The sequence below is a fragment of the Thermoascus crustaceus genome, assembly GCF_041956765.1.
Source record: "Thermoascus crustaceus strain CBS 181.67 unplaced genomic scaffold VTN00scaffold_1, whole genome shotgun sequence".
Taxonomy (NCBI): domain Eukaryota; kingdom Fungi; phylum Ascomycota; class Eurotiomycetes; order Eurotiales; family Thermoascaceae; genus Thermoascus; species Thermoascus crustaceus.
The window spans coordinates 4038456-4063094 of NW_027192527.1; the positions used below are offsets into that span (position 1 = coordinate 4038456).

Sequence of the window (24639 nt, forward strand, 5' to 3'; positions counted from 1 at the left end):
GTGGTGATCAGTTACCTGATTGGCTGAGACTCCATGACTAATTTGTCATTCTGCATGGAGATCTGTCAGCGGTCCAATGTTCTAATTGCACATTGAGAAGAGAATAAAGAATATTCCCCGGCCATTAATTCGATTCCAGCCCGCGTTGCAGACGTCGATGAACATGACCTGGACCTTTGACGACGAGCGAACCGCCGGCCACATCATAAAACTTGCTGATGATGTTTTGATGCACTGCACGCCATCTTCTCTCGAGACAGTGGGCTAGACTAGAAATTTGACTCAGTGAGCAATGCAGACAAAGAGTGTCGCAGGTGTCGTTTCTCTGTAGATGTGTGAGCGACCCAATACGAGGGGAAGTGCACAAGCCACGCTGCAGACTCGCGTCGAGACTCCAGATAGGGCAGGTCACGGGCCCGGGGTGCATTGCTTATATCATCACGGAAATCACGTGACCATATGACCACTCGTCTCGCTCAGCCGCCCAAACAAGACGTCGGACAGGCCAGTAGATGCTTGTCGCTGGGCCGGATGCGTGACAACGACATTTGAGACCTGTTTTTTGTAGTACTTATACTTCTGTCTGTGTGGCTGTATAGTTTCAGTTTTTGTTGCTTTACTTTTGCCCATTATTTTTTATATAATAGTCTATTCCCGAGTTCTGTCATTCAGCAAGACAAAAGTTCAAGTGCTTTTTGAGAGCAGCGCAGCGGGCATCGGCATCCTTAGCATGTCCATGCACCCGCCCACCAGCAAATAGCAAATGGGATCATCATCATTATCATCATCCGTGGAGCAATGGAGGAAACTCCTCCACCAGTGTCTGGTCCACCGGATAGACGCCAATGAATTTAGAGACCTGGCGAAGCTCCTGTTTCGCCGCTGCCCCTTGACCGAATCGACGTTGCTCGATGTGATCCTGGAGGCTCGGTCCGTCACCAATGTCCAATGGGACCCGCTGCTCCCGCTCTACGTCGACGCCCTGAGCAGCAAGCTGGGCAAGGTCAAGATCTCCACCGTGCTGCAGGTCCTGCTGAGGCATTCGTCAGTTGTCGAGGACTCATCAAAACTGCAGACGCCGACGCAGACGGCAACAGAGGAGCTGCCGGAGGAGAAAGAGAAAGAGAAAGAAAAGGGGAAGGCGAAGGAGAAGCAAAAGCAGAAGGGAAAGGTTTGCACGTTCATGACGGATATCCGCATCATTCAGGATGCGATGATATCCATATCTGCCGGGAATGCTCCCAAGACGACGGGGGAGGCTGTCCATATCTTTACCGCGATTGCGGACTGGATCATGGCGGTCGTTGCCTGGCATAATAACAACATGGACGAGGACCGCCAGGGCGGTGGGTTGATGAACAACCCCGATGCGATATCGTTATTCGAGTCTCTAGGGATACTACTCGCGGTCCTTTCGGGAACTGAAAAGGCACTAGACGCCCTTTCTGCTGAAAATTCAGAAGGTATATTTCTTTTTCCCGGATGGATTGCACAACCATCTTGTCTTTTACATGTTGACAGTTTGAGTAGCTTGCAAGATCAAGCTGGGACAGGCTCTGTCGTCATATCTACCGCTGTGCGACGGCGTGTCGCTGCCGCTCCGGAACAGACTGGACAGTCTACAGAAGGACTTCAACCTCTACGGGGAACCGGCCTCGAAGGCCCTCGAGGTGTCCATGATGGACGGTGTCAATGTGAACGCTCTGCAATTCGAGGCTTCTGTTATCGACGGGCCGGTTATCAACTCGAGAGCTGGTCTCTATGTCTATATCAATGCGATGGTAATTATCAATTTTGTTCTTACTGGTGTACCGTTGCTGATTTGATTTTCAGCTTGTTGGACGTCCTCTTGTCGACGACAGTATGCTCATTAATTACCTGACTAACCGTTATGGAGTGAGTGCTGTGCACTGGTCTTTGTGTGAATGTCATTATATTAATGATTCTCAGGGACACCTTGTGGTGCTCATCGAAGAGCTTATTACCTCAGCCTTTGACGTCCTGTCAAACGCGATGTATCGGAACGAATCCGGTCGAACAATGTTCCTGTTCCGCTCGTTCCTCGTCAATAAGCTGCCAGCATTCCTTGCAAGCATGTCCTCAGCATCCATGGAGCCCATACCGATGGAGCTCTACATCAGTCACGCTCTTAGCCGTGTCGATCCGAATGCTTTCCCTTCGTTCTCTCAGATGTTTGCCATGCAAGGTAGTACGGTTCTATCGGACGTGAGACAAGAGTTCCTGTTCGCCTGTGCTGCGCATAGGCTTATTCCGGAGTCTAGCATTGAGCGTCTCTTGGGGGAGAATCCCATGCAGACTCTTCCAACGGGTGGTCAATACGTGAAAGATGAGCTTGTCTCTCAGGTTACCGCTAACCCTGAACGGGCCGAGCAGCTCATCAATGGGCTGGAGGCGATGGAGGGAAATGCGGGAGCTATAGTCGGGGCGATAACGGAGGTATGTCCCCATACTAAATTCCAAAGGTGGTCGAACATTTCTAACGTGACAACAGGTAATGCACAACCTTTGCAATCAAAAGGAAACGATGACATTGAAGACCATCTGCAATTCCTTGTCACGAAGGCCGCAGGCATTAGATGTGATTTTGCTTTTCCGCAGCCCGAAGACCGTCTTGCAGCCCCTTTGCTCGCTGCTAGATGCTTGGCGGTGGGATGAGGACCAAGGTGAGACTGCGCAATTATTAATTTCTTACCGTAGCTAATGGGTTATTAGGTGAGAACCAACCCGTCTACGACGAATTCGGAAGTATTCTTTTATTGGTCCTTGCCTTCAAATACCGGTACGACCTGAGTCAATATGACCTTGGAATTTCCAGCAGTGAATCCTTTGTGTTGAAGCTCCTGGATCGGGGTGCGTACAGTCAGAAGCTCGACGACCTGAGCGAGAAGCAGAATAAGAATCTGGGCGCGTGGATCTCAGCGCTCTTCATCGCAGAGGGAATCAGTGAGGAGTCAATGTCGTCGTGTAGTCCGCAGGAGTTCTATCTCCTCGTGGCTACCCTGTTCAACCAAAGCTTGGGTGCTTGCGAGGCGGGGAAGCTGGAGTTTGATACCCTGAAAGGCGGCTTTGAATGTACGATGTATCCCGCTCACCGTGTTTGACGAAGTATATCGCTGACGCTTACAGATCTCCTCGAGCCGTTTCTCCTTCCTTCATTGGTCGTAGCATTGACTTGGTTGGGTAACTACATCTGGGAATCCGAGAGCGAGCCTACGATCCCACTGAAAGTATTGTATTCTCTAGTGAAACCCAGCTCCATCTCAGGCGAGGCAGAAGCCATCCATCGCACGGTCCTGTATATCACCGCGCGAACGCTGGAGGAGCAGCTGAAGGATGTTCGAACGCGTGACCCCTCTCGTCCAGACATCAAGCCTATCCTCGACGCTCTCGACCCGTATCTCTCCTTCCAGCGTACAGGGAGCTGTCATCGCCTGGAGCTCGACGGTTGGACCAACCACGCCGTAGGCGGTCTCCTGGGCAGCATCCGCAGCACTTTCCAGTCTCTTGTCCTCTGGAGCACGAATCCAGAGATCAGCATGACGCCCCCGTCTTACACGCATCGCCAGCTCCTGGCTGGAATTCGCATCTTGGGCGCGACCCGAGTGCTTCCCGCTATTATCGAGGAACTCAAGCTGCAGACCGAAGCCGGCAGCGGCGACCTCGCACTAGACATCGCGGCAACGTACGTCTGCGCACCATTAGCCGAGTGTTTTGCTGTCGACCAGAGCATCTACCACCCCATCGACCCCAGCAAGGAAGCTCTGCCCCGCTGCCCGATCCTCACCCTCCGCGACGCCCTCGTCATCCAGCGCGATAACGTCCCCAAGATCGCAGAGAAGGACCCGCTCCGGGCGGAGGTCATCGTCCGGCTGTACAGACGCGTCAACGCCCTGATGGCACCTCCCTCGCAGGTCTCCAACCTCGACGTGAGCAACATCATCCAGAACATGAACCTCGAGGGCGTCAGCGGTCACGTGAATGACGAGCAAATGGATCTGGGCCCGACGGAGCGTGCTGGCACTGGTGGTCACCACCAGCAGGATCCGGAGAATCTCAGCCAGATGCTAGACGAGGCGGCTGGTGGCCAGCACCAGAACATGGGTCTCAATGCAGGTGGGGCTATGGATACCAGCATTGATGATGTGCTAAATGCGGCGGATATGGGTAATCCGGAGTTTCTCGACTTGGATATGGAAGGGATGTTCTAGTTAGGACAGGCGTGCTGATTGATGGGATACCTAGGAACTGTACTTTTTGAAAGGCTTGCTTTCGGTACAGGATGGTCTATATAATATACGGCTGATACTATAACATATTTTTTAGAATCTTCTGGTGGTTTCGACTTCAGGGATATAGTCAGTAATAATAAGATATCATTTGCGAATGTGTTGTCATCCGCAGCCCGATGTCAAGTCAAAAAGGATACACTCCAAACGCTGGCATTGGATTGAAAAGAATGGGTGTTTGATATATTAATCATAACGTTCATTATTCGAAGCGATCTGCAGCTCCCTAGCTCAGAACATAGTGCTAAGTAAATCAACCATGTTTCTCCAAGCTTCTCCGATAACAAAATATTAAAATCAGAAAAAAAACCAGACATAATTCAAAGATTTAGGTTTAACCATCCCACATATCCTCTTTGATTTTTTATCCCATTTTTATAAGACTAAATCGAAATTTGAAATAGATAGTTAGCGACCACTCGCCGGCTTGACTCCATTCTGAGGTTGGTGGACGCCAGGAGTTCCTCCGTGGAGGACTGTAAACAAGCATCGTTAGCAAATTCTATCCGAACAGACCAAGAAGAAAAAGACCACCAACGATTGCCAGATAGATAATCTTATTATTACTCACCTTTATCCGTCAACGCAGTCCCAAACGACCCTACCTTGCCAAACACCTGACCAACACCACTGCCCGCCACACTCACGGGGGCCAACCCCGGGAGGAGACTAGTAACACCATCCCTCCGGCTCAGCTTGCTACGGCGTGAGGGACCACGACCACGACCGCCGCCGAGGCTGGGCAGAGGGACCCTCTGTCCAGCGAGAGATAGGTTGACTTTCCCTTTCGGCTGCTTCCCGTCCATGTTCTGCATCTTCTTGGGGTTGTTGAGGTCGTGGATGTCGTCCATGTCGGTGTCGCCCACGACGTTGTTGTTTTTGTTGTCAGGGTGGTTGTTGTCCACGGCGTGCTGGAGCGTGTCGTGGTTGAAGAGGTCGCTGTTGCCGTTGTCCGTTGGGCCCATGGTGTAGTCGTCCGCGTAAGTGTCTTTCGTGCCATGGCCGGGGAGTTTGAGCGGTGCTGGAGCTGCGGCTGGAGCTGGAGCTGGGATGGGGGCTGGGACGGCGGCCACGAAGGTCCTTGCGCTTAGGGCGCAGAGGGCGATTGTGAGGGTGAGTTTCATTTTTTTAGGGTGGGCTGTTTGGAATTGAGTTAGGCTTGTTGATTTAATTAATTAATTATCGATTGATAAGTTAGTAGAGATAGACTTGGGTAGGTAAATTGATATTTGATTCAACGAGTGGATGAGGATCAACCCCTGGTGGAAGGAAGGATGTAAGTAAGAAAAGGATCGAGTCAAAGGCAAGGCCACGAGAGAGGGAGGGAGAGAGAGACAACAGCCTCATATAATTAATTGCTATTAGAGTTTCCAGACTCGACTCGCGCGTCGCGTCTGTTGTCCATATGCCCCTTGCGAACTATGCATCTGAGGTATGTATGCAGGTGTGTGATGACCTATCATCGGACGGCGTGGTTGGCTTGGAATGTGTATGGTTGCCTCCCTCTACGTCTGTAGGTACACGGTCTCTGATGGTGTAGTCCCCTGCGTGGGGATCAGCTATCCCTTGCTCAGGAAGAAAAAGCCGCCCAACCGACATGGATCAATCTAGCATCCAGCTTAGATAACCAAATTCACCTGCGAGGCTGCAAAGGCTATCTTGATCCACTTCAGAAAAATTATTAGTGCTATATGTAGACGATGTGCAATCTTCTCGCTGGCGTTCTTGTCCAATAAACTAATTTATATAACAACGAGGTTAGAATGGGATGCGGGGAGCGGGAGGCCTCTTTCTGATAAACACCCAGCTTTGTGGTTTATGTCAACTCCTTCTTTTATAAGAAGTAACCTCACCATCGCTTCGCGACCGTGAAAGGCTGCCCAAACCAGTGGTGTCGGTCCATTATTTATTTCCAAAATGTTCCGCTGGAAGAGTTGGGATCGACTCCTCCTTCAGTCTCAAGCAGGAGCTTAACAAACAACAGCTTCTTCTTAGCCACAATCTGCCTGCATACAATATAGTGGATAGAGTGCGGCCAAGTCCACAGAGAAAGAAAGTCCGGCTTAGCTCCCTCTGCAAGCAGCAGTTCATTTTCACTGCATCTTCTTCTTCCTGCCCATGCATACCTCGCCGCATACGTGAGAGGTGATGTGAGAAACCTCTTTCTTCCATTATTCCGGTTCACATTAGCATGACCATAAGTGAGCAGAAACTTGATTTTACACAGTTAAATGGGCCGCTTTCAACTGCCCATGATTTAATATAATGGGGTATCCCCGAGCCGAACGGCTCGTTGAGTTGAGGGCTGGATCCAACTTTTGATTTGAATCTTCCAGGAGAAGCTTTCACCAACCGCTGACGCATGTCCCATCTCTTCTCTGCTGGATTCGTCGGAACTGCGTACTAGTTCTGTATAATCACTTCATGAACAATTCAATTTTCCCCCGAAGCTTGTTATATATGTTATATATATATTTATATTGTTCTGTGCTATTAAGATTATCTTGGGCTCCAGGAACTGCGATCTATGTGGAAAATAAATAAATATATATTTTTCACATACAAGCTGCCTAACTTTCACTATTCAAGGATATCAGAGCCGCATAACCATCTTGAAATGACAAATAGACAGCACAAGCAGCACAGTACTGCCATTAAAATATAAATATAAAACCGGTATTCCGCGAGGCGGATAACCCAAACTAAACGAATGCTAGATTTGTTATCACCCTGTACTTTATAAACGCGTAGCGTGTATTTGGGTATAGTTCGACTGGTAAAAATTTGTTTATAAAAATAAAAAGGAAGCGCTCGAGTCGTAGGGGTCAAAAGGGTGCCAGAACTGATTTCCCATTCCCGCTGGTCATTTCTGCTACGAACTTTTTGTTGCTCATGTTCTGTATATAGCTACAGTGGCATTGTTCTCTCTCTATATATAAAGCAAGCATTCGGCAATGCCCGTGCCAAATAATGCATCCTTTGAAGATCCTGGGAAATCTATACGTCCCCTTAAGCATACAGAAGGCCGAGAAGGGAAGCGTTCGCGAAGAACAAACGTAGACATAAGGCACGAGGCAATATAGCAGCGCTCCTGGAAGAGCGTCACCGGGAGAAACCGTCGCCCGCAAAAATCGAATTGGATCTCCAACTTACGTGAGAAACAAGATGTTGGATCGTCATAAGCTAGCTGGCCATGGAAGTTGTGGCCAGTGCTCATTATTTGCGCAGAAGAATCCCAAGCGAACCAACGTGGGACACGTGCCAAAGAGGATGCTCGCTGATCCTCGACAATCGATTCTCAAGGCCTCAATTCTTTCGCTTACAATTAGTGACCAGCGTAGTTCTGTCGCTGTCTGGACCTGTGGTGAAAGCTATTGTCAAAGACGTTATAATATGAAAAGAGATGCCCAAGCCCAATTGCCCTGGGCAACAGCAATTAGCAAGAGGCGTTATGAGGCCTGATTTCAGCTACCATCGAAAGTGATCTTCGCATGGTGGCAAGGCAGTGGGAACCTTATCAGCGGGAACCCGCGCGGTTCAATGGGTCTGGCGAGCTCAGACTAACGGTTAGGGTACCATACTTTTCGAGAAGCGATTATAATTCGAAACATCCAGAGAACGAAAGTTGGCTAATGAGAACATGAAACAGACTTTCGGAAGCTTCCGGGGTTTTCCAGCAAAAGGTTTCAGGGGCCTACTAGCTGCGTAGGTACATGGTGGACGGTGACTCGAGGTCCAAAGGTGGAATGAGCTCTGATGGGTCTACGTAGCTGAATCTTGTTCTCATGAGCCCGCAGGGTAGGACAAGCCCGGAAGGGTTGAAAACTTGGTCTGGAATACGATGACCATCACCATCATAAGATTATCTTGTCTTCTGACAATAATATATTCTCGAACTGCTGAAGAAAATCGGAAAGAAATGTGCCAAAGGGAGCTCTGTGTAGGCCAGACCAGATATTATTATGACAACAGCAAAAGGAGTAGCACGGAGTAGGCGTCATCCGCGGGCAGGCGATCAGTGGAGACAACCAAACGGGTGGTGACCCTAATTTACCAGCCGCTAACTTACGACCCGCTCATATTGTGCAAGTCTGAGCCTCTGAGGTCGCCGATTCACACTCTAGGGACCCAGAATGAACCTAGCTGCTCGATTTGGTCATTCCGCTTGAGCCTTACGTACTCAGGAGTACATAAGAGGAAAGGTGAGTTCCCTGAATAGTCTGGAGACAAGATTACGAAGCTCTGAACAACTTCAATAAATTCAATTTTGGTATCCGGGGCACGGTCGACTTACATAGACCGTCCTCTTTAAGTAGAGTTGCTGCTAGAGAAGCAACTCGGCCGTTATTGTGCATAATGGTAACGGTGAGAATCCCGTGCAGAGTAACTTATTTGCAATAGGGTAACTGTGATGTCTCTTCGGCGAAGCTTGGGGGCCCGCGGTCGAAAGTTCGGCGCCAGTGGGCGACGGTTCCAGACTTCAGTAACGAGAACCGTGGGTCGAGGGTCAACCGAGACATAAACAATTGTTCACAGCCGCTCCTCGTCCGCGAAGCGCTCGATGATTGTCTCACGTCAAGTTCGCCAGGAATTTGCATGTTGAAATCGATAAAATGATGACAAGAGGATAGATCTGTACACCGGCCGACTGCTGGCGCGTCCATAGAGGAAGTGAAAACTTCGAGAGGGACGGACCTAGCGTCCACGACCCACTAGAACGGAAGCAATAATGCACTAAAAACAGCATCGACTTCAGACCTGAAAAAGTAAAGAGGGATGCGCCGCAGAGTCGCAATGGCGTCTATAAGACAGATGAAGAGCTAGAGCTCCCAGAGCTCCGGGGCCGGGAGAAGACGCAGGGCTGCCGGGATCAGTTCCCCGGCAAACTAATGGCTTCTAGAACCTTAGCCTGGTGACCGCCGACCACTGCCTGCACAGGCTCCCCCAGTTCCCTCACCTGGAAAAGTAGCGTGTTGTTAACAATCGAATAAGTGAAAAAAGCCAACCTTCTAAGGAAGGTTGCGCTTCCGAGGCCCAGTCCTAAGTAGCTTTCTGAAGTCGCAGTCGGAAAGAGAAAGCATAATAAGGATTGGGATGCATCATATTTCAAGCAAAGAATATCACCGGTTGAGGCCCAGACAATGTTTCAGACTTGTAGTTCACATACGACAGAATTCCCGATGGCAAACTGTCACAGCGGAGCATCTGTGCAAAATGTTCTTGGAACATGGTAATGTGAACCAAAGCAGGACTTAAAGAACCAAGCGAATCGCGGTGCTTTGAGAGAGGGATCATGATGCATAACTACGTGGAGCATGGAAATGATGACGATTTGACATATGGAGTAGTATTCCGTGTGGAGTACTGCACAGTTTCCGGACGGTGGCGTACCGTAGCTGGCTCGATCATCAGCCTCGATATGCATAACACGACTGCCTTCAGTTTAGTTGAAGGTGGAAGCAGAAACTTCTTGTTCTGACTTTGGAGATTTGGACACAATAGAATTGAGCCAGCTTACTGGGTGTTATTATTTAAACGATGATATAGCAACAACAGAAGAAAGTTTTCTTGCCTCTTGCAAAGCCTGGTGCTCAGGGGAGCTACTGCAAAAGGCGGCACAGTACCATGACTGGCATGACATGGGTTAAGGTGAAGCGGTGGACCCCGAGGACTACACAGTGCCAAGAGAGGTCATCTCGAACCGTTGCCATGGCTCTGAGAAGAAGCGGTGGTCCGGTGTGGTCCTGCTCGTGGCTCGTGCTTGGTTTCCGCGTCCTTAAGACCCGTGCTGTGAATTTGGTCCTTTTGGGAAAGCCACTATCATAAATCTGGCGTTGTAGAGAAATGCAGCTGGTCAAAGGCACTTAAAAATCTTCCTGTCAGGTACGGAGTATTCCGTGCATATGGCCTATCCCAGCATGATGGCTCATTTTGTCCCAAGGCGCATTTGCTACAGGTACCCGGCCATTGCAGCCAGAGACCCGTCGAAATGGAAAGTCATCATTGCAGAAAGCTGTGGTGGGTATCGCTTAGGGGCAGCTGGGGGCTCCTGCAGGCTGCAGGGGCCTTGCAGTTCGTAGTCGTGCACGAGCGCTTCAGCCACGAACAGGGCTGCTGACGCTAAGGATGCTTGGCACGAGAGCTTTGTAAGCTGCTCTCCACCCGGTGAAGTCGAAGGATCTGTGGTGGGGGAAGCGCCGTGACAGGAACTCGAGGAGCTCGAGGGGGAGCACGTGCTCGCAGGGCGGATGCGCACGCTTTTGCTCGGCTCGTGCCTGTTCCGCGGCTTGTCATCGGGCTCCTGTTCTCTCTGCTGGCCCGTACCCAGTCATGCAGTTGACCCTTCCTGACCGCATAGAAATCGAGATCTGTCCAGGTTCTGAAGATATTTGTCATTTTGTCACATCTGATGTCGTGCATCCAGGTACGGAGTACTCCGTGCAGCGTCTAGGTAACTGGGCCGTCGACCCGGTGATGCTGTGACTGTGCCGCGCACGGTACACCTGCAGAGTGCAGACCGTCAATGCGGGATATCCCGCGCCGCCGTGAACGACGAGCCCCGGAGCCCGTGGGGGGCCATTTACATACTGCTATGCTTGCGACCGGCACCACTGCACGCCTATGTGCTAAGCAGTAGTCTGAGTCGCGCGAGCCAGTCGTTGCTCTCGAAGTCCAGCGCTGTTGCTGGGTCCACGCTCTCGTCCGCGCTCGTGTATTTCCCCTGTACTTGGTCGCTTGGGCGTCAGGCGTCTACAAACACAACGCCGTTACCTCTGAGCCTGCTCCGTACTCCGGACTTCATCCCGCGAGACATACCCGGGATCGGCGGGCAGGGCATCAGAGTTCCCACTTTGGGCGGCTGCACATGTGATAAGTTAAGCCCAGGGGTGGAGGCGGTCCATCGACGGTCCATTTGTTTGGACGATCGTGTTCTCACAGATATCCGTGGATCCCGGCAATCGTTCCTAGAATGGTAAGAGTATACCTTGCTGATCCGATAGGGTGTAGTTATCTATCGATGGTCACGGTAAAAAAGAAATCATCCGCAGTAGTTTTAGTTCGGAATCAAATACTGAATCGTCAACCAGGGTCCTTCAGCAAGCCACAACAAGGGTGATGCGATCCGAGTCACAGCCAGTAGTAGTAGGTTAGCCCATTTCAGTCTTCATCACCATCACAAGGCGGGACAAATAAGCGCAGGGCTGGGCAGCTCTGGGCAGACTGGATATGTGAAGACGTCAAATCGCATATTGTTTCTGTTGCCCTCAAGAGTTCCGCGGAGCGCGTGACCGCCTTACCGTAGACAACGCTGCGTTTCGTATGCCTTGTAACGGAGTACTACATGCCATTAGAGTACCGCAAGGCGGAACAGACCGTGGTCAACTCTTAGGAGCTTCTTTGGATACGTACGGAACAATGACGCAGGTCTGCCAGTACTTGCTTGAAACCTGTGATATCGTTCCTATTATTATAATGCATTCGTTCCCCGGTCTCTCTTGGTCTGGGATGTCCGTCCGGGATCAAGGTTTAGCAAAGGCCATTAGCGATAAGCTGCTAGACCGTATCAGTTAGTAACATCGGAAGGGGAGACATCCGACATTTGAGAGCTTAATCCGAAGCTGGCAAATCGTAGGGTTCTGCTGCAACAAATATTCCGTGCTTTATCAATCTTATTGCTCTTCTCTCACAGGTACTTGTAAATAGTACTCACTGAAAGCACGAAGTGTCCGTTTTAACTGCCCGAATGTGCTATAACTTGATGGTAACCTCTGGATGTCTAATCCCAACTGCTTTTGCTTCGACACCAGCTTCTTAAGCTGCATGTGTACCATAAATCGCTGTAATAAGGCACTGCGTGGGTTCATTAGTGAGATGCAAGGTTGTAGTTGGTATCCTGATCCATGGGGAATATTGCCCGGAAATCGTTGCCTACTGGAAGTCTAGCGCGACTGTTTTTTCCAACGGCAGCATTAAAAACGGGGGATAAAAAAGGAGACTCGTGCAGGCATTGTAAAAATCCCCGGACGTGCTCCCGATCCATGGCTCGATCTGTCAGATTCCATATGATACAGATTGTGTGGCACCACGTCGCGCAATCGACAGGCACTTAGTGGCGACTTTATCTTTGTGCTTCTCTTCCCCTGCTGCTCGCATAAATTGATAAGCCATAGGAATATGTATTGAAGTTTCATGAATTTATTCGAAATACACGTATTGCCTCATGTTACTGTCCATTTTTGAGTTTTCGGAACGTGCCCGACAACCGGATTGACAGGTATTGCAACGGTAATCATATGTCAGAAGCCGTATTTGCTCAAGTCGCTCGCCTTTGGAGGCGCTAGCAGCGGATATACCGTTTACCGCGTACTTTCTTGAATATCATATTAGTCTACTCCACGGTATTGGAGGAAGTAAGTGCAAATCAGCAACCTCGCAAGCTGAATGCGGCAGCGATCTCCTGAGCCGTGAGCAGGCTGAGAACGATCTTTATCTTTCGGGGTAGGTCGAGCCACGGGTGGGTCGTCTGGCCCGTGGTTCTCCCCGGCACCGCTACGGAGCGCTATTATCGCTAACGTGTTAGGGCTTCACGCCTCCAGGTTTTGGCGTTCTCCAGCCGCGACGCGCGCTGCTAGCTGGATTAGCGAGTTTTGCGAGGATTGTTCTGTGGAATCGCCTCAAGTCAGCGCTCTCTCTGCACTCACGGTACTCTGCAAACGACTGAGATATGAGGGTATACTCCTGTGGAGAGGGCTATTGGCGGCTGCCATAGATCGCGGAGATAATCAACACCGGGTAGACGCTTTTACAGGTGACAGGAGGAAAAATTCTAGACCAACCTGTAGCCAAACAGAATAAAAAGCAGGTAAAAAGAAAAGAAAGCGTAAGTGACAGGGCTGCATTGGAGAAAGTATACAAGCGTAGCGTGTAGAGATGCGCATCGAGTCCCGAGACCCGGCAGCTGGCCTGGCCGCCTTGGAGCTGCTCTGCGCAGGACTGTAGATCGCACCCACCGCGACTCTCAATATTTGCATTATTTGCCTAAGTGGACGGCGGAAATGAGGGGCCGCCATAGAGGCCATCATGCTGCTAGTGGCATCACAGATCACAGGCTGAGGGGTCGAGACGCGCAGCAGAGGTCCCTGGATTGACGGTCGACAGCCTTGCTGCTAGCACGCTCCTAGCACAGGCCGGACGGTGGAACCTCAATCCTAGTGATTATCAGTGGATGTAGGGCCTGAGAAGCTCCCGTTCGGCTGAAGAACGGGGCCGTCTGGGTTCCTGGCGCGGCCGTGCGGAATTGAGAGACATGGGGCTGGTGGACTCGTCAACTCGGCATCAGGGGGGCTGGAACTCGAACGGGACGGTGGCAAGCCGTTTTCTTTCACGCGCTGTCACTGCGACTTGACTAGTCGACGTTGTCGTGGGGAAAGTGGACAAACCTGGGAGCTCGATCGGAGCTCGCGACGTGCTGCTCCACGAGGTCGTCGAGCCCGTGTCGTCTCGCTGGACCCTTCTTGACGTCCACCTTCTGCCCTCTCCATCCCTCTCCTCCTGCACGACCCCTTTGGCGTCGTCTTTCACTTGCTTTTCCCTCTCCTTGTCTATCTCGAGCATCTGGGATCTTGATTCATTGCTGCCGGTGGCAAGTGCTCGCTGGTGTAGATCGTCACGTTCATTCCTCCCTTTCCTCTGCCCCTTCTGGTGGCCCTTGCGTACACTCTCTTGCGACTGACACCAGCCTTGCGGATACACCGCCGTGCTTCTCTCGCTTGTATCTTCGCCATTGAGTTCCTTGAGAGCTCGTCCTTGCCTGTTACTTGCTCGCGTGCTGGTTTAATTGGGGGGCAAGATTATACCTCCTTAACTGGCAGAGCGGGCTGACATCTCTGTCGTATCCCAACAACTATCGATCGTTGTCACAATCCTCTTAACCCTGATTTTCTTAAAATATTGAATCAGTCATTCGCTGAGAGGGCTTTACACGCACATCGATCCGTGCAGACCATCTTCTCTTATCTTCTCGCAGCTTCTCGAGTGTGCTTACTCAGAATACTATTTACTTCGGAATCACGGTATGTCCCGAGCGGCGTCGCGCATCAACATTCCTGCGCCGCGCCCCTGGAGTTGGGCATTCCCCGCCCTCCTGTCATCCCCTACAGCTATCCATGAGGCGCTACCTATTCATAGAAGGCTGTGCAACTGATGCGCATGTAGGACATTAACATTAATCGGACGGGGTCCCATTACCGCCCATACTAACTCTTTCCGCACCTCTACTTTCCAACCTGTACGTTCTACTCGCGTCGTCATTCGGACTGGCTGCGGAGGTTTCCTCAGTCTTCTGCCTCGGGTCTGTTCGCTCAGATGATGTTTGTTTGGTTCTCAGTCGCGTAGAACAGTCTGGGTCGACGACCACCGCCTCCGAACTTGGCGTCCATCATACGCAAAGTTCCAGTGCACCCGGAAGAGCATGGGACGAATTGAGCTAAACATAGCACCTTTGAACATTGTGAAAGGCGAAGCTGGACTGCCGGTATCGAACTTCACGTTTTCAACTCGCGCTGATACAAACAACCATACCACACAGCGTCGAGGGACGCAAACCCAAATGACTCCGCCGTTGACTCCACACAACTCGAAAGAGGATATGGCGGAGCGAACAGAAGCTGATAGAGCGGTCTTTCACAATTACCTTCGCGCCTTCTATCCATTCCACCCCTCTGGGGATGTCTCGCCGTCAACTATCACTCTTCCTCTAGACCAGGGTGACATCATACTGGTTCACTCCGTCCACACAAACGGCTGGGCTGACGGCACTCTTCTAGAGAATGGAGCGCGAGGATGGCTGCCAACTAACTATTGCGAAGCTTACGATCAGTTGCCAATGCGACCACTACTCAAGGCCTTGACGGATTTTTGGGATATTATACGCGGAGGCTGCGGATCGTCGTTGAAGGATTTTGGGAACCAGGATCTGATGAGAGGCTTGATCGCTGGTGTGAGGTTTCTACTAGTAAGTTTGCTGGTGGTTGTCTCAGAGAGCCCGACACTGACTATGACAGGAAAAATCCGAATGTCTTACGAGGGAGGCGCCTCTTGTGCAGAAATATGATGGATTGCGGAGAAACAGAAAAGCCCTACTTTCGGAACTGTCATCCTTGGTGAAGACAGCCAAGAAACTACAGGATGTCGCGAATGGTGCACCTTGCGAGGAAGGTGCATTGGATAGCATACTCGATGAGATGCTTCTCAAGGCATTCAAGATCGTAACCCGAGGAGTACGGTTCCTGGACGTGTGGAATGAAGAAGTTGGCCTCAGCAGGGCGATGGAAGCACTGGAGCGTCCGATGACTTCAGCCCGAGACCACTACGATGTGCCGCTAACCCCGCCGTCTGAGACATTTTCTATGTCTGACAGAGGAGTTCCCGGGCCTGGTATATCATCCTACGCGGATCGGATAGAGTCAAGAGAGCCGAACGGAGCCCTTCTGACTGCAAGCCGGACTTCGACGCGGACGGAATCAAAGCGGATATCTGTTTCTCACCGAGTATCCTATACCGGCCCATCGTCAGGTGTGCGGAACCCCAACCTTGCATCGGAGAAGCTTAGCGCTGCCTACGATGCATTCCTTGGAGTCCTCGGATCATTTATAGGCTTGCATCTGCAGTCACGCTCATCTACAGAGTTGATCCTCACCACCCAGCAAGCGGTGCAATCATGTCGAGCCTTATTGTCTGCCGTGGAGGCAGTGTGTGAGCATGACCTCCACCGCTCAGATCTGCTGGAGGAAGCCAAGGAGACGATGTGTGAGCGGATCGGCGAGCTGGTCCACGCAGCCCGTGATGCTTTCCGGCCGGCAAATGCTACGGACGATGAGATTGTGTTCATGCCAGATGAAGGCAAGCGTCTGGTCGATGCTGCTACTGACTGTGTTAGGGGTGCTGGAAACTGCGTGGCCAAGGCGCGTCTTGTGCTGGAGCAGATCGGTGATTTCGAAATTGAACCCTTGCATCAAGTGGCCTCACCTCAAAACCATGAGTTTGCTGATATGAGAACGCCGCAGCCACCACACGAAAACGCCTCTGAAGAAGACCGGGAAAGGGCATCTGAGCCGTCCATGCGCCTTCCGCCGCCACCGCTTCGGATTCCAAACAAAGACCTTACGCCGGCTACTCCGAATCTCACTGGTGGCACTACTCCATCATCCTTTCAGGGATCCTCGATTCACTCAGCAGTCACTCCGTTGTCCAGTGTGACCCCATTATCCAGTGTGGACCCGCTCAGCGCGAACGAGGCCAATCAAGCGAATGCTCCATGTCAGGATGGTACCTCCAAGTCCGACTCTCAGGATCTGTATCGATTTGAGGGCAGAGGGGTCACTAGCACAGGAAGCAACCTCACCTACAATAGCAATGTTCGTGACTCAGAGATGAGCGGGGTGTCCCAGACTTCGACTCGAGCGACCTCTCCTGACATCAGCAACCACCATCCGACGCCATCTCTGAAGGGCAGCGTTAGCCATTCAACTCTGGCAGAGGAAAGCGACGAGACAGAGGCGAACATTTTGGAGAAAACGTACGCTCATGAACTCATGTTCAAAGACGGCCAGGTCGTCGGCGGCAGTCTACGTGCCTTGATCGAAAAGCTTACGGCTCATCAATCGACACCAGACGCTATGTATGTTTCGACTTTCTATCTCACCTTCCGGCTTTTTGCTACCCCCCTGGAGTTCGCGGAGGGACTTGCTGAACGGTACGACTACATTGGAGATACGCCACATGCTGCCGGTCCTGTTCGCCTCCGCGTCTACAATATCTTCAAAGGTTGGCTGGAGTCTCACTGGCGTCATGATTGTGATAATGTGGCTCTTGATTTCATATTCGATTTCGCAAAGACGAAGCTGATGGTTAACCTACCGACTGCTGGAAAACGCCTCGTTGAGCTTGCGGAGAAGGTGTCGGCTGTGCACGGCCCTGTCGTACCGCGTCTTGTGTCTTCGATAGGGAAGACGAACACAGCCATTGCACAGTATGTGCATCCGGATACTCCACTGCCCCCTCCTATCATCACGAAGAGCCAGCTCAACCTCCTGAGACAATGGAAAAATGGCGGAGCCAATGTCAGCATACTTGACTTCGACCCGTTGGAGTTGGCCAGACAGTTCACTATCAAGGAGTCTAGGATTTTCTGCTCTATTCTTCCAGAAGAACTTCTCAACACCGAATGGATGAAGAAATCCGGCTCCTTGGCAGTAAATGTCCGGGCTATGTCGACACTTTCTACGGATTTGGCAAACCTGGTTGCCGACTCTATTCTCCAGTTGGAAGAACCCAAGAAGAGAGCTGTGATTATAAAACAGTGGGTGAAAATCGCCAACAAATGCCTGGAGCTCAACAACTATGATTCCCTCATGGCTATTATCTGCTCGCTGAACTCGTCTACTATCTCCCGACTCAAGCGTACATGGGAACTGGTTTCGCAGAAGACCAAGTCCACCTTGGAGCATCTAAGAAGCATCGTTGACGTCTCTCGGAACTATGCAGTTCTTCGCCAGCGTCTGCAAAACCATGTACCTCCGTGCTTGCCCTTCGTTGGGACATATCTTACCGACCTAACCTTTGTTGATCACGGGAATCAGTCCCTGAGAAACCTTCCGACCGATGACGGTGGAATGGCAGTCATCAATTTTGACAAGCATATGAAAACCGCGAAGATCATCAGCGAACTCCAACGCTTTCAGATACCCTACCGACTTACGGAAGTGCCAGAATTGCAAACGTGGATGCAGGATCAGCTTGTTCGTGTCCGCTCTAATGGGGAGAAGAGTTTCCAGAGCTACTACCGCCGGTCACTTGTCCTCGAACCGAGAGAGGTCCAGCGTAGTGCTTCAGAGTCGAACCAGCCCGTCCCTTCTCGTGACAACGCCAAAGACAAATTCGATTTTCTTGCCTGGACTCATAGTTCCAAAACAAAAGTCGCGATGACCGGCTGAACAATGTTCCACCACGGCGTTGACGTCTAGCCATCTGTTGGCACCAGATGCATACTCCCATTCTTTTCCCTAAAAGGGACTGATGTTATGACTTATGACTTTATTGTCCTCTTAATGTTTCATTCACTAGTGTCTTCTGTTTCTGATTTATGCATCATACCCCTCTGGTCATCTTTCATTGTTTTGAGTATTTCTGAATTTGGTTTCTGGGTGGTATACTGGGTTTATCACTGGGTGATTGTGGCATTAGGATCAGAAACGGAGTCAGGGATTTCGAGAAAAAGTGTTTCGGAAGTGAAAAAAACCGGGGTGATGGAGGTTCTCTCCCAGGTTTTTTTTTAGACGGGAAACATTGCTGGGCCTCGCGGCCCCGGGACTGGAAAAAAAGGACAAAAAAATCCACAGTCTTTATCAACCGTTCTCGCTGCTTCTTCAAAGTTATTTTCCGTCGATCCTTTGGCTTCGTTCCAATCCTTGTTTTGTTTTCGTTTCACTATCACACTACGGACTCTGGCAGACGGCTTTCTTATTTATCCTGGGAAAGATTGGGCAAGGAAATTTGAGACGGTAATGGCTCTGTGGGCTATATTTGGTTCTGTGTACTTTGGTTTTTGTTTCTTGTAGGGATACTTCGATGTCTAGGCTTCTGGAGTTTGCCTTACCTCGCCTCGTCATGTACATAGTCAATGCAAACCTTGTTACTGTTTGCGATGCAGTCAGTCCATCGAATGATTTGTGATATCATCTGAAAGACCGAAACAGATTCTTAACTTAGTATTCCTTTTATCCTTCTATGTAGGTGTTAAGATCCTGCCACTGTAGCTAACTCTCAGGTAGCCCGTGTCTAGTTTAGGTAAACAGTAGGTGAGATTGTGATCCTGGTTCAAACTGCGCCGGGGTCTGTTTGTCTGACTTCTGTCTTGTTTATTGTGCTCGTCACAAAGTCCATCCTTTACTTATACTGTACCCCAGGAAGGAGTCCGACAGCAGCGATAATATCATATCAATCGATTCCTGGTCAATAAATGCTTTCAAGTTCCTGAACAAGGCGGCGCGGATTGATTTGACTGTGGCGGGCGGAATGTGATAATATCATATCATACCATTTATCATTTACTCATGTATGGAATGGGGACGTAAACATCATCTCTCAGTCTTCTTTCTCCCGCTCTATCTCCGCCGCCCCCTTCGGGGCTTTCTAGGCTTGCTAGGTAGGGCTGGGCTACTAGTAGGGTCGGAGTGCGACATAACCTGACAGAGCTGGAGATGTCCGCCACAGCCTGGAACCTGAAAATGAGTTTGTTCAGACCTTAGGTAGGTACCCCTTTCTTTGCCCTACTTTTGGGATCTCTTTTTCAACTGCCCCTCCCTCCCTCTTCCCCGGCCAGTTTTGGGCACCTACCTGCCTATCTAGGTATGTTCCTAGACTAGGTACTGGGGTACCTTGTACAGTACAATACTAAGTTCAAGACATCGCCGACTCAAATTGATCCCGAGACGTCTCGACAGAATTTAAGTTTACCTACGAAACATTGATGGTTATGCATGAGGCCGTGCTGCTCTATTCTCTATTGCCCCGTTTGTTCTTAAGAAAGCAAGAAAGAAAGGTGGCTGGAGCTCTCGGTCGGAGATACATGCATGCATGCAAGGGGTGGACATGCTTTGTGGTGGGGGTTGGGGGGTGCGATAACAACCTTAGAAGGATAAGGAGGATCCCCTCTTAACAGTCCAACGGTCCACCCGCCACCCCCGCATTGATTGATTGCCGTTGCATTTACCCGTGTTTACCCTTGTCACCCCCCCTTTCTTTTTTTTTTTTCCCGTCAAGTGCCGCGTAAGGGCTATAATAATGTGATAAGAATTACTAAGTACATTATTACTGTGTAGTAGGAATGTATTAAACTATAACTACATTGTACTGTACTTGTGACGTCTTACAGGCCAGTGAGTGGCTTTCTAAACCGCTGATGCGATGCTAACACAGTGACTGATGTGGCAGCGGGGAAAAGGAGCCCCTTTGCGGTATTTTGCTGAATTTCGTAGTATGTCGCGAGGGCAATCTAGAGAGAAACAGGTCTATAATAGAGAGATATCATCGCTGTCTTGAAACAGGGAACCACTCTTGAAAAATGAACTATTAAGTATTCATGTTTCTAGTAGACTGTAAACAACCAAAGCAGTATCTCCAGAACTCGAAGTGTCTTGGCACGAAAATACATACTATACAATGCTCATTTCAAAACCGAAGTAATCAATCACCCTTCTATCCGGGCATCCCTTTCCCATGCCCTAAACGCCTCAGCAAAACCAAGTCCCATTTCCGAATGACTTCCCGCCTGTTCATGACCAAACGCGGAATCCAACAGACCAAATGCATTCTCTGAAGATGTATCAGTGGCAGTCGTCGGCTCGAGATCCAAAATGGGAATCATCGACGGCCGCCCATGCGCGCACTGAAACGGAAACACGCACCGAGCCAGACGGGAGATCAGACTCCTGCACTCGTCGACGGTCAAGACGTCGTTGAACATGATCGCGCTTCTACAGGCACGTGAATTGAGGAGATCGATTATCCCCTGGGGGCAGTCGCCTATGCGGTCGACCCAGGCGGGTCGTGTGCCCTCCTTTGATTGTCCAAGAGGTTGCGGTTGTGTGTTTTCTTGCCGGAGTTTCTTCGGATGAGAACCCCTGCCATTCTCTTCGCGCTTCCATATTTCAGCGCGGAGTAAATCGATGACCAGACTTGGTTCCGTTCTGCAGCGCTCTGCGATAACCGTTGGTAGCGCATCCACAAGCACCGTGCCGCTTGCAGCTCCGGGCTTCTGAGCGACCTCATATTGGCAACCCCAGGAAGTGAAGAAATCAGAATACTGCCTGAACAGTCGAATTTCATGTGCTGCCACATCAAATACGCTTTCCGGTGATAGCCTCGTCGTCTGTATCTCGACTGACGCACTCGAACCGTCAGAGCATCTAAACATGTCAGCGAAAAGTTGTTCAACGCGACACCTCTCGTCAGCTGCGTGCTGGTCGACAATGGTCAGGATACTTCCTGAGTCAGGATTGCCGTCACTATCGATGGTGTCCGCGGCCATCCTAACAAGAACAAACTTGTGATCCACCTGTGCAATGACATCTGCCTGCTCAAGCCCGCGCTTCGACAATTTGCCGCTGAACTTGGTAAAATGAACGGTATCCAGACCAGACAGGCTTGGGGAACAGCAATGTTTGCCAAAAGTAAACTTATCTTCAGCAACCTCACGACTTGCTCCAGGGTCAATTGACGCTATTGGCTTTTCTACACGACCAAAGGTGGGGTTATCCCATTTCTTCATGATGCTATCCAGCCAGAAGCCTTGCATCCTCGGGAGAGCAGATCTCGGCCGCTTAACGCTTTGCGCGTTTCGAACTGTTTCGAGACAACCGGCAGAACAGGGTCTTGAGATCGAGTGTAATCGACCTGTCGGATCAGAGGTTGAGCGGTCCGGAGGCACAACTTGGCCAGTTCGCGCATTGATCAGAACAGCGGCCTTTGTAAAGGGGTCTGTCCAAGAAATAACGTCATCTGTTGCATGGATACCACTTTGAGGTACCTTCGTCACATCAGCAGGTGCTTCAGGGTTCTCTGGGCCCTGTGGTGGTTCTGGATAAACCGGACTCGTAGACTTCGACTCCAAGCCTTTTGTAGATTCATTTTCCGCTGCAGTCTCCTGATAGAGGCCCTGCAACGATCGACAGGGTAATGATGTCTCCCTAGATGAATCTGACTTTCCACGGGGAAGACCGGCACAGATTGCATCCAGTGTGCTTTCCTTCCCACTCTTTACTCGTGACCAGTTGCCAAAGTCCTGTATGGAACGGGTCAATGATCTATTTTGAAATCGAGGAATTTGTATCCGACCATCCAGGGTCTCCTCTGTACTGGCAACGGAACTATGGGTTTTGTATTGTCGAGCAGACGGTGAGCTACGCCTCGGGATGTCTTCTACCTTCCTAGAGGCCTGTCGGGTCGTCCTATCCGGCTCTGGTGGCATTTCAGTCGCCTTTCTTTTCCGCCTTCCGGCACGTGGGCGAAAACCGTGTTGCTCCAGAAATTGATATATCATCGCTCCAAGCACGTCCAGGATGCGTTGAATAGATTTTTCAGACTCAGGGGCTCCATCCTCATCGGCCAGTCTTCGAGGATGCCCCGTGCTTATGCGTATGTAGAACATGGGCCACCGATTGACAGCCTTACTTGCACCTTTGATACTGGTACTGGTCTGTCCTTTCGACGGGCTCATAGACTTCCTATGGTCTATAGAGTGCGTAGGCTCCACTGTACCGAAGTTTGAAGAAGCAAATATCCGATTGACCTCATTGTAGAGCACATTCGCGTTATTGTGCGGAAATACAGGTTCGATTCCCATGGATATGAACTGGACCTGTTTCGTAGGGCTGGGGGCCAGCGAAATGGCTGAATGAATGGAGATCTCCGGGGTGCGAGCAGATACAGTAGTCCAGGAGACAAGTCCTTGCAGGGTCATGAACCCAGCCTGTGCAAGAATTGACCCTATCCGCGTGAGGTTAACCGTGGTGGCAGCAGGATCCGAACTCGACAAAGGCGAGCTTCTATCCTGGATAGTGAGTTTTCTACTCTTGTCTGCGTCCGAGACAACCATTTTTACAGGTCGCGCGTTTGCCAAAAGCACAGCAGTCAGCACCCTCTTCAGATCGTCCCATTCCCTACCCATCTCGTCCGGTCTCTGAAGAGCCAAAGCGCGGCTCTTGACGCGGACGGGCATGTTGCCAAAAAGATCGTTGACAGTGACTCTAGTGCCATGGCTGCTGAACTCCAACGTCTGCTGCGGTGGAGCCGGGATAAGCCTGGCAACAGGTCTCGAGTGGTGGAAGATGACCGTACTGGTTGTCCCGTGTAGTATGTGACGGGACGTGATGGTCATCAAGGAAAGAGCTGCCAAGGAAGCGAGGAATAGACCCTTGCGGCCGTAGACCTCTTCTGTTGGATGCAGCTTCGAAGTGTCTATAGATAATGTAAGTAATGAGCCAGGCCAAAAGTCAGAAATAGATGACATACGGTGCGGCTTCCCGAGTCCTCCGTTCTGTTCGAACTCCGCGGGTGGGATCCCACTGCCGTCATCTTCGACAACACAGCCGCCTCGACGGTAGTCGACAGTGATATAGATCGCGCGGGCATCTGCATCCAGAGCATTCTTGACCAGTTCCACGACGACTCCGTTCAGGTGCGTGATGGAGATGGAGGACTTGATCTTCGCCACCACGTCCGCGGGGAGGGGCTGGATGCCTGCCTCCTGAGAAGTCATGGCAGAGATTTAGCAATCCAAGTAGTCTCCCATTTGAGTTTCAGGTCCCACATGATTGTTTGGCAAGAGGCGATGTCTACGGGCTGACTGCCACTCCGTCATGGCAGGCGGTTCTGCAAGATTTGAGGTACAGCGCCAGAGAAGAAAAAAATAACTGATATTGCGGCAAGTCGTAAAGAACCAAATTTAGCCAACCCAGAAGCCTACCTGGCTAGGCCATAGGACTTACTTGATGTCCTGAGGGGGGTGGGATCCCATCTAGTTCTCATCGCGGAGAAGGAACAGGTACAGATAACAGACGCTTGCCTGGACATCGAGTTATCGCACGTGATAGCTGCCCAAGCCAATCAGAACGCGTACTTGCAAACTATGCTGCTTTGTCCGAGATGACAAGCGAAAGAGGAGTATAAAGAGTCGGCTATTTCTGGTGGAGGTAGCCAATGACATTACATATACATGACATGCTGTCTACTTCCATTGTACAGGTACTAAGAGGTCTGTCACCTATACGATGTTTACTTGGTAGGCGACAACCCCACGTGCGATAACTTTCTTTCCGCAGAGATCAGCATCGGTACTGGCCATCGGACTAGACAAACCGAGCGTTATTCAAGACGAATGGCAAGGGCGCATGCCGACACGCAATGCTTCCACCCCGCTGCGATCATCAAACAGTCGAGCAATGACAGGGGCACGTCCGCCGCGTCAAGCGAGGAGCGTCACGTGAGCTACGCCCGCGGGAGCCGCCGACAGCTCAGCGACGAGCTGTTTCAACGCCGCGACGTTCTTTGCCCGGCCTCAAAGCCCCTGTTTGCTGCCGAGTGTCCTGAAATCTGCATCCGCTCTCTTCCAGCCATTCCCAAACCCCGAGTCTGCATAGATAACCCTCTGTTCTGCGCTTAGGTTACCATCTCTCCCCGTCTGGCCGTCGACATCTTACCCGCCTGGCTCCTCCGTGGAGGAAGGGACTATCAATATATCCAGCTCCCTGAAGAAGCAGATCCCCACGTGGAA

General features: G+C 50.8%; 8 protein-coding genes across 8 annotated transcripts; 4 read left to right on the top strand and 4 right to left on the bottom strand.

Moving 5' to 3' along the window:
- Nucleotides 1-763: 763 nt before the first annotated feature.
- Nucleotides 764-4229, top strand: VTN00DRAFT_1435 (uncharacterized protein; the record flags this gene model as incomplete). Its single annotated transcript, XM_069427542.1, has 7 exons — nt 764-1463; nt 1531-1781; nt 1834-1896; nt 1951-2457; nt 2513-2684; nt 2734-3093; nt 3148-4229. 7 exons carry the CDS (start codon nt 764-766, stop codon nt 4227-4229), a joined length of 3135 nt encoding a protein of 1044 aa, XP_069292137.1.
- A 486-nt stretch (nt 4230-4715) lies between these two features.
- VTN00DRAFT_1436 (uncharacterized protein) lies at nt 4716-5431 on the bottom strand (the record flags this gene model as incomplete). Its single annotated transcript, XM_069427543.1, has 2 exons — nt 4716-4783; nt 4879-5431. The coding sequence occupies 2 exons, from the start codon at nt 5429-5431 to the stop codon at nt 4716-4718; spliced, it is 621 nt and encodes a 206-aa protein (XP_069292138.1).
- A 4826-nt stretch (nt 5432-10257) lies between these two features.
- On the bottom strand, nt 10258-11220 carry VTN00DRAFT_1437 (uncharacterized protein; the record flags this gene model as incomplete). The annotated part of the gene is made up of 3 exons (XM_069427544.1): nt 10258-10582; nt 10632-10686; nt 11124-11220. 3 exons carry the CDS (start codon nt 11218-11220, stop codon nt 10258-10260), a joined length of 477 nt encoding a protein of 158 aa, XP_069292139.1.
- Nucleotides 11221-11465: 245 nt separating this feature from the next.
- Nucleotides 11466-11786, bottom strand: VTN00DRAFT_1438 (uncharacterized protein; the record flags this gene model as incomplete). Its single annotated transcript, XM_069427545.1, has 2 exons — nt 11466-11645; nt 11718-11786. 2 exons carry the CDS (start codon nt 11784-11786, stop codon nt 11466-11468), a joined length of 249 nt encoding a protein of 82 aa, XP_069292140.1.
- Nucleotides 11787-13238: 1452 nt separating this feature from the next.
- VTN00DRAFT_1439 (uncharacterized protein) lies at nt 13239-14567 on the top strand (the record flags this gene model as incomplete). The annotated part of the gene is made up of 4 exons (XM_069427546.1): nt 13239-13303; nt 13410-13535; nt 14335-14380; nt 14523-14567. The coding sequence occupies 4 exons, from the start codon at nt 13239-13241 to the stop codon at nt 14565-14567; spliced, it is 282 nt and encodes a 93-aa protein (XP_069292141.1).
- A 211-nt stretch (nt 14568-14778) lies between these two features.
- Nucleotides 14779-18301, top strand: VTN00DRAFT_1440 (uncharacterized protein; the record flags this gene model as incomplete). The annotated part of the gene is made up of 2 exons (XM_069427548.1): nt 14779-15321; nt 15371-18301. The coding sequence occupies 2 exons, from the start codon at nt 14779-14781 to the stop codon at nt 18299-18301; spliced, it is 3474 nt and encodes a 1157-aa protein (XP_069292142.1).
- Nucleotides 18302-20556: 2255 nt separating this feature from the next.
- VTN00DRAFT_1441 (uncharacterized protein) lies at nt 20557-23625 on the bottom strand (the record flags this gene model as incomplete). Its single annotated transcript, XM_069427549.1, has 2 exons — nt 20557-23324; nt 23379-23625. The coding sequence occupies 2 exons, from the start codon at nt 23623-23625 to the stop codon at nt 20557-20559; spliced, it is 3015 nt and encodes a 1004-aa protein (XP_069292143.1).
- Nucleotides 23626-24243: 618 nt separating this feature from the next.
- Nucleotides 24244-24528, top strand: VTN00DRAFT_1442 (uncharacterized protein; the record flags this gene model as incomplete). Its single annotated transcript, XM_069427550.1, has 1 exon — nt 24244-24528. One exon carries the CDS (start codon nt 24244-24246, stop codon nt 24526-24528), a length of 285 nt encoding a protein of 94 aa, XP_069292144.1.
- Between the last annotated feature and the right edge of the window lie 111 nt (nt 24529-24639).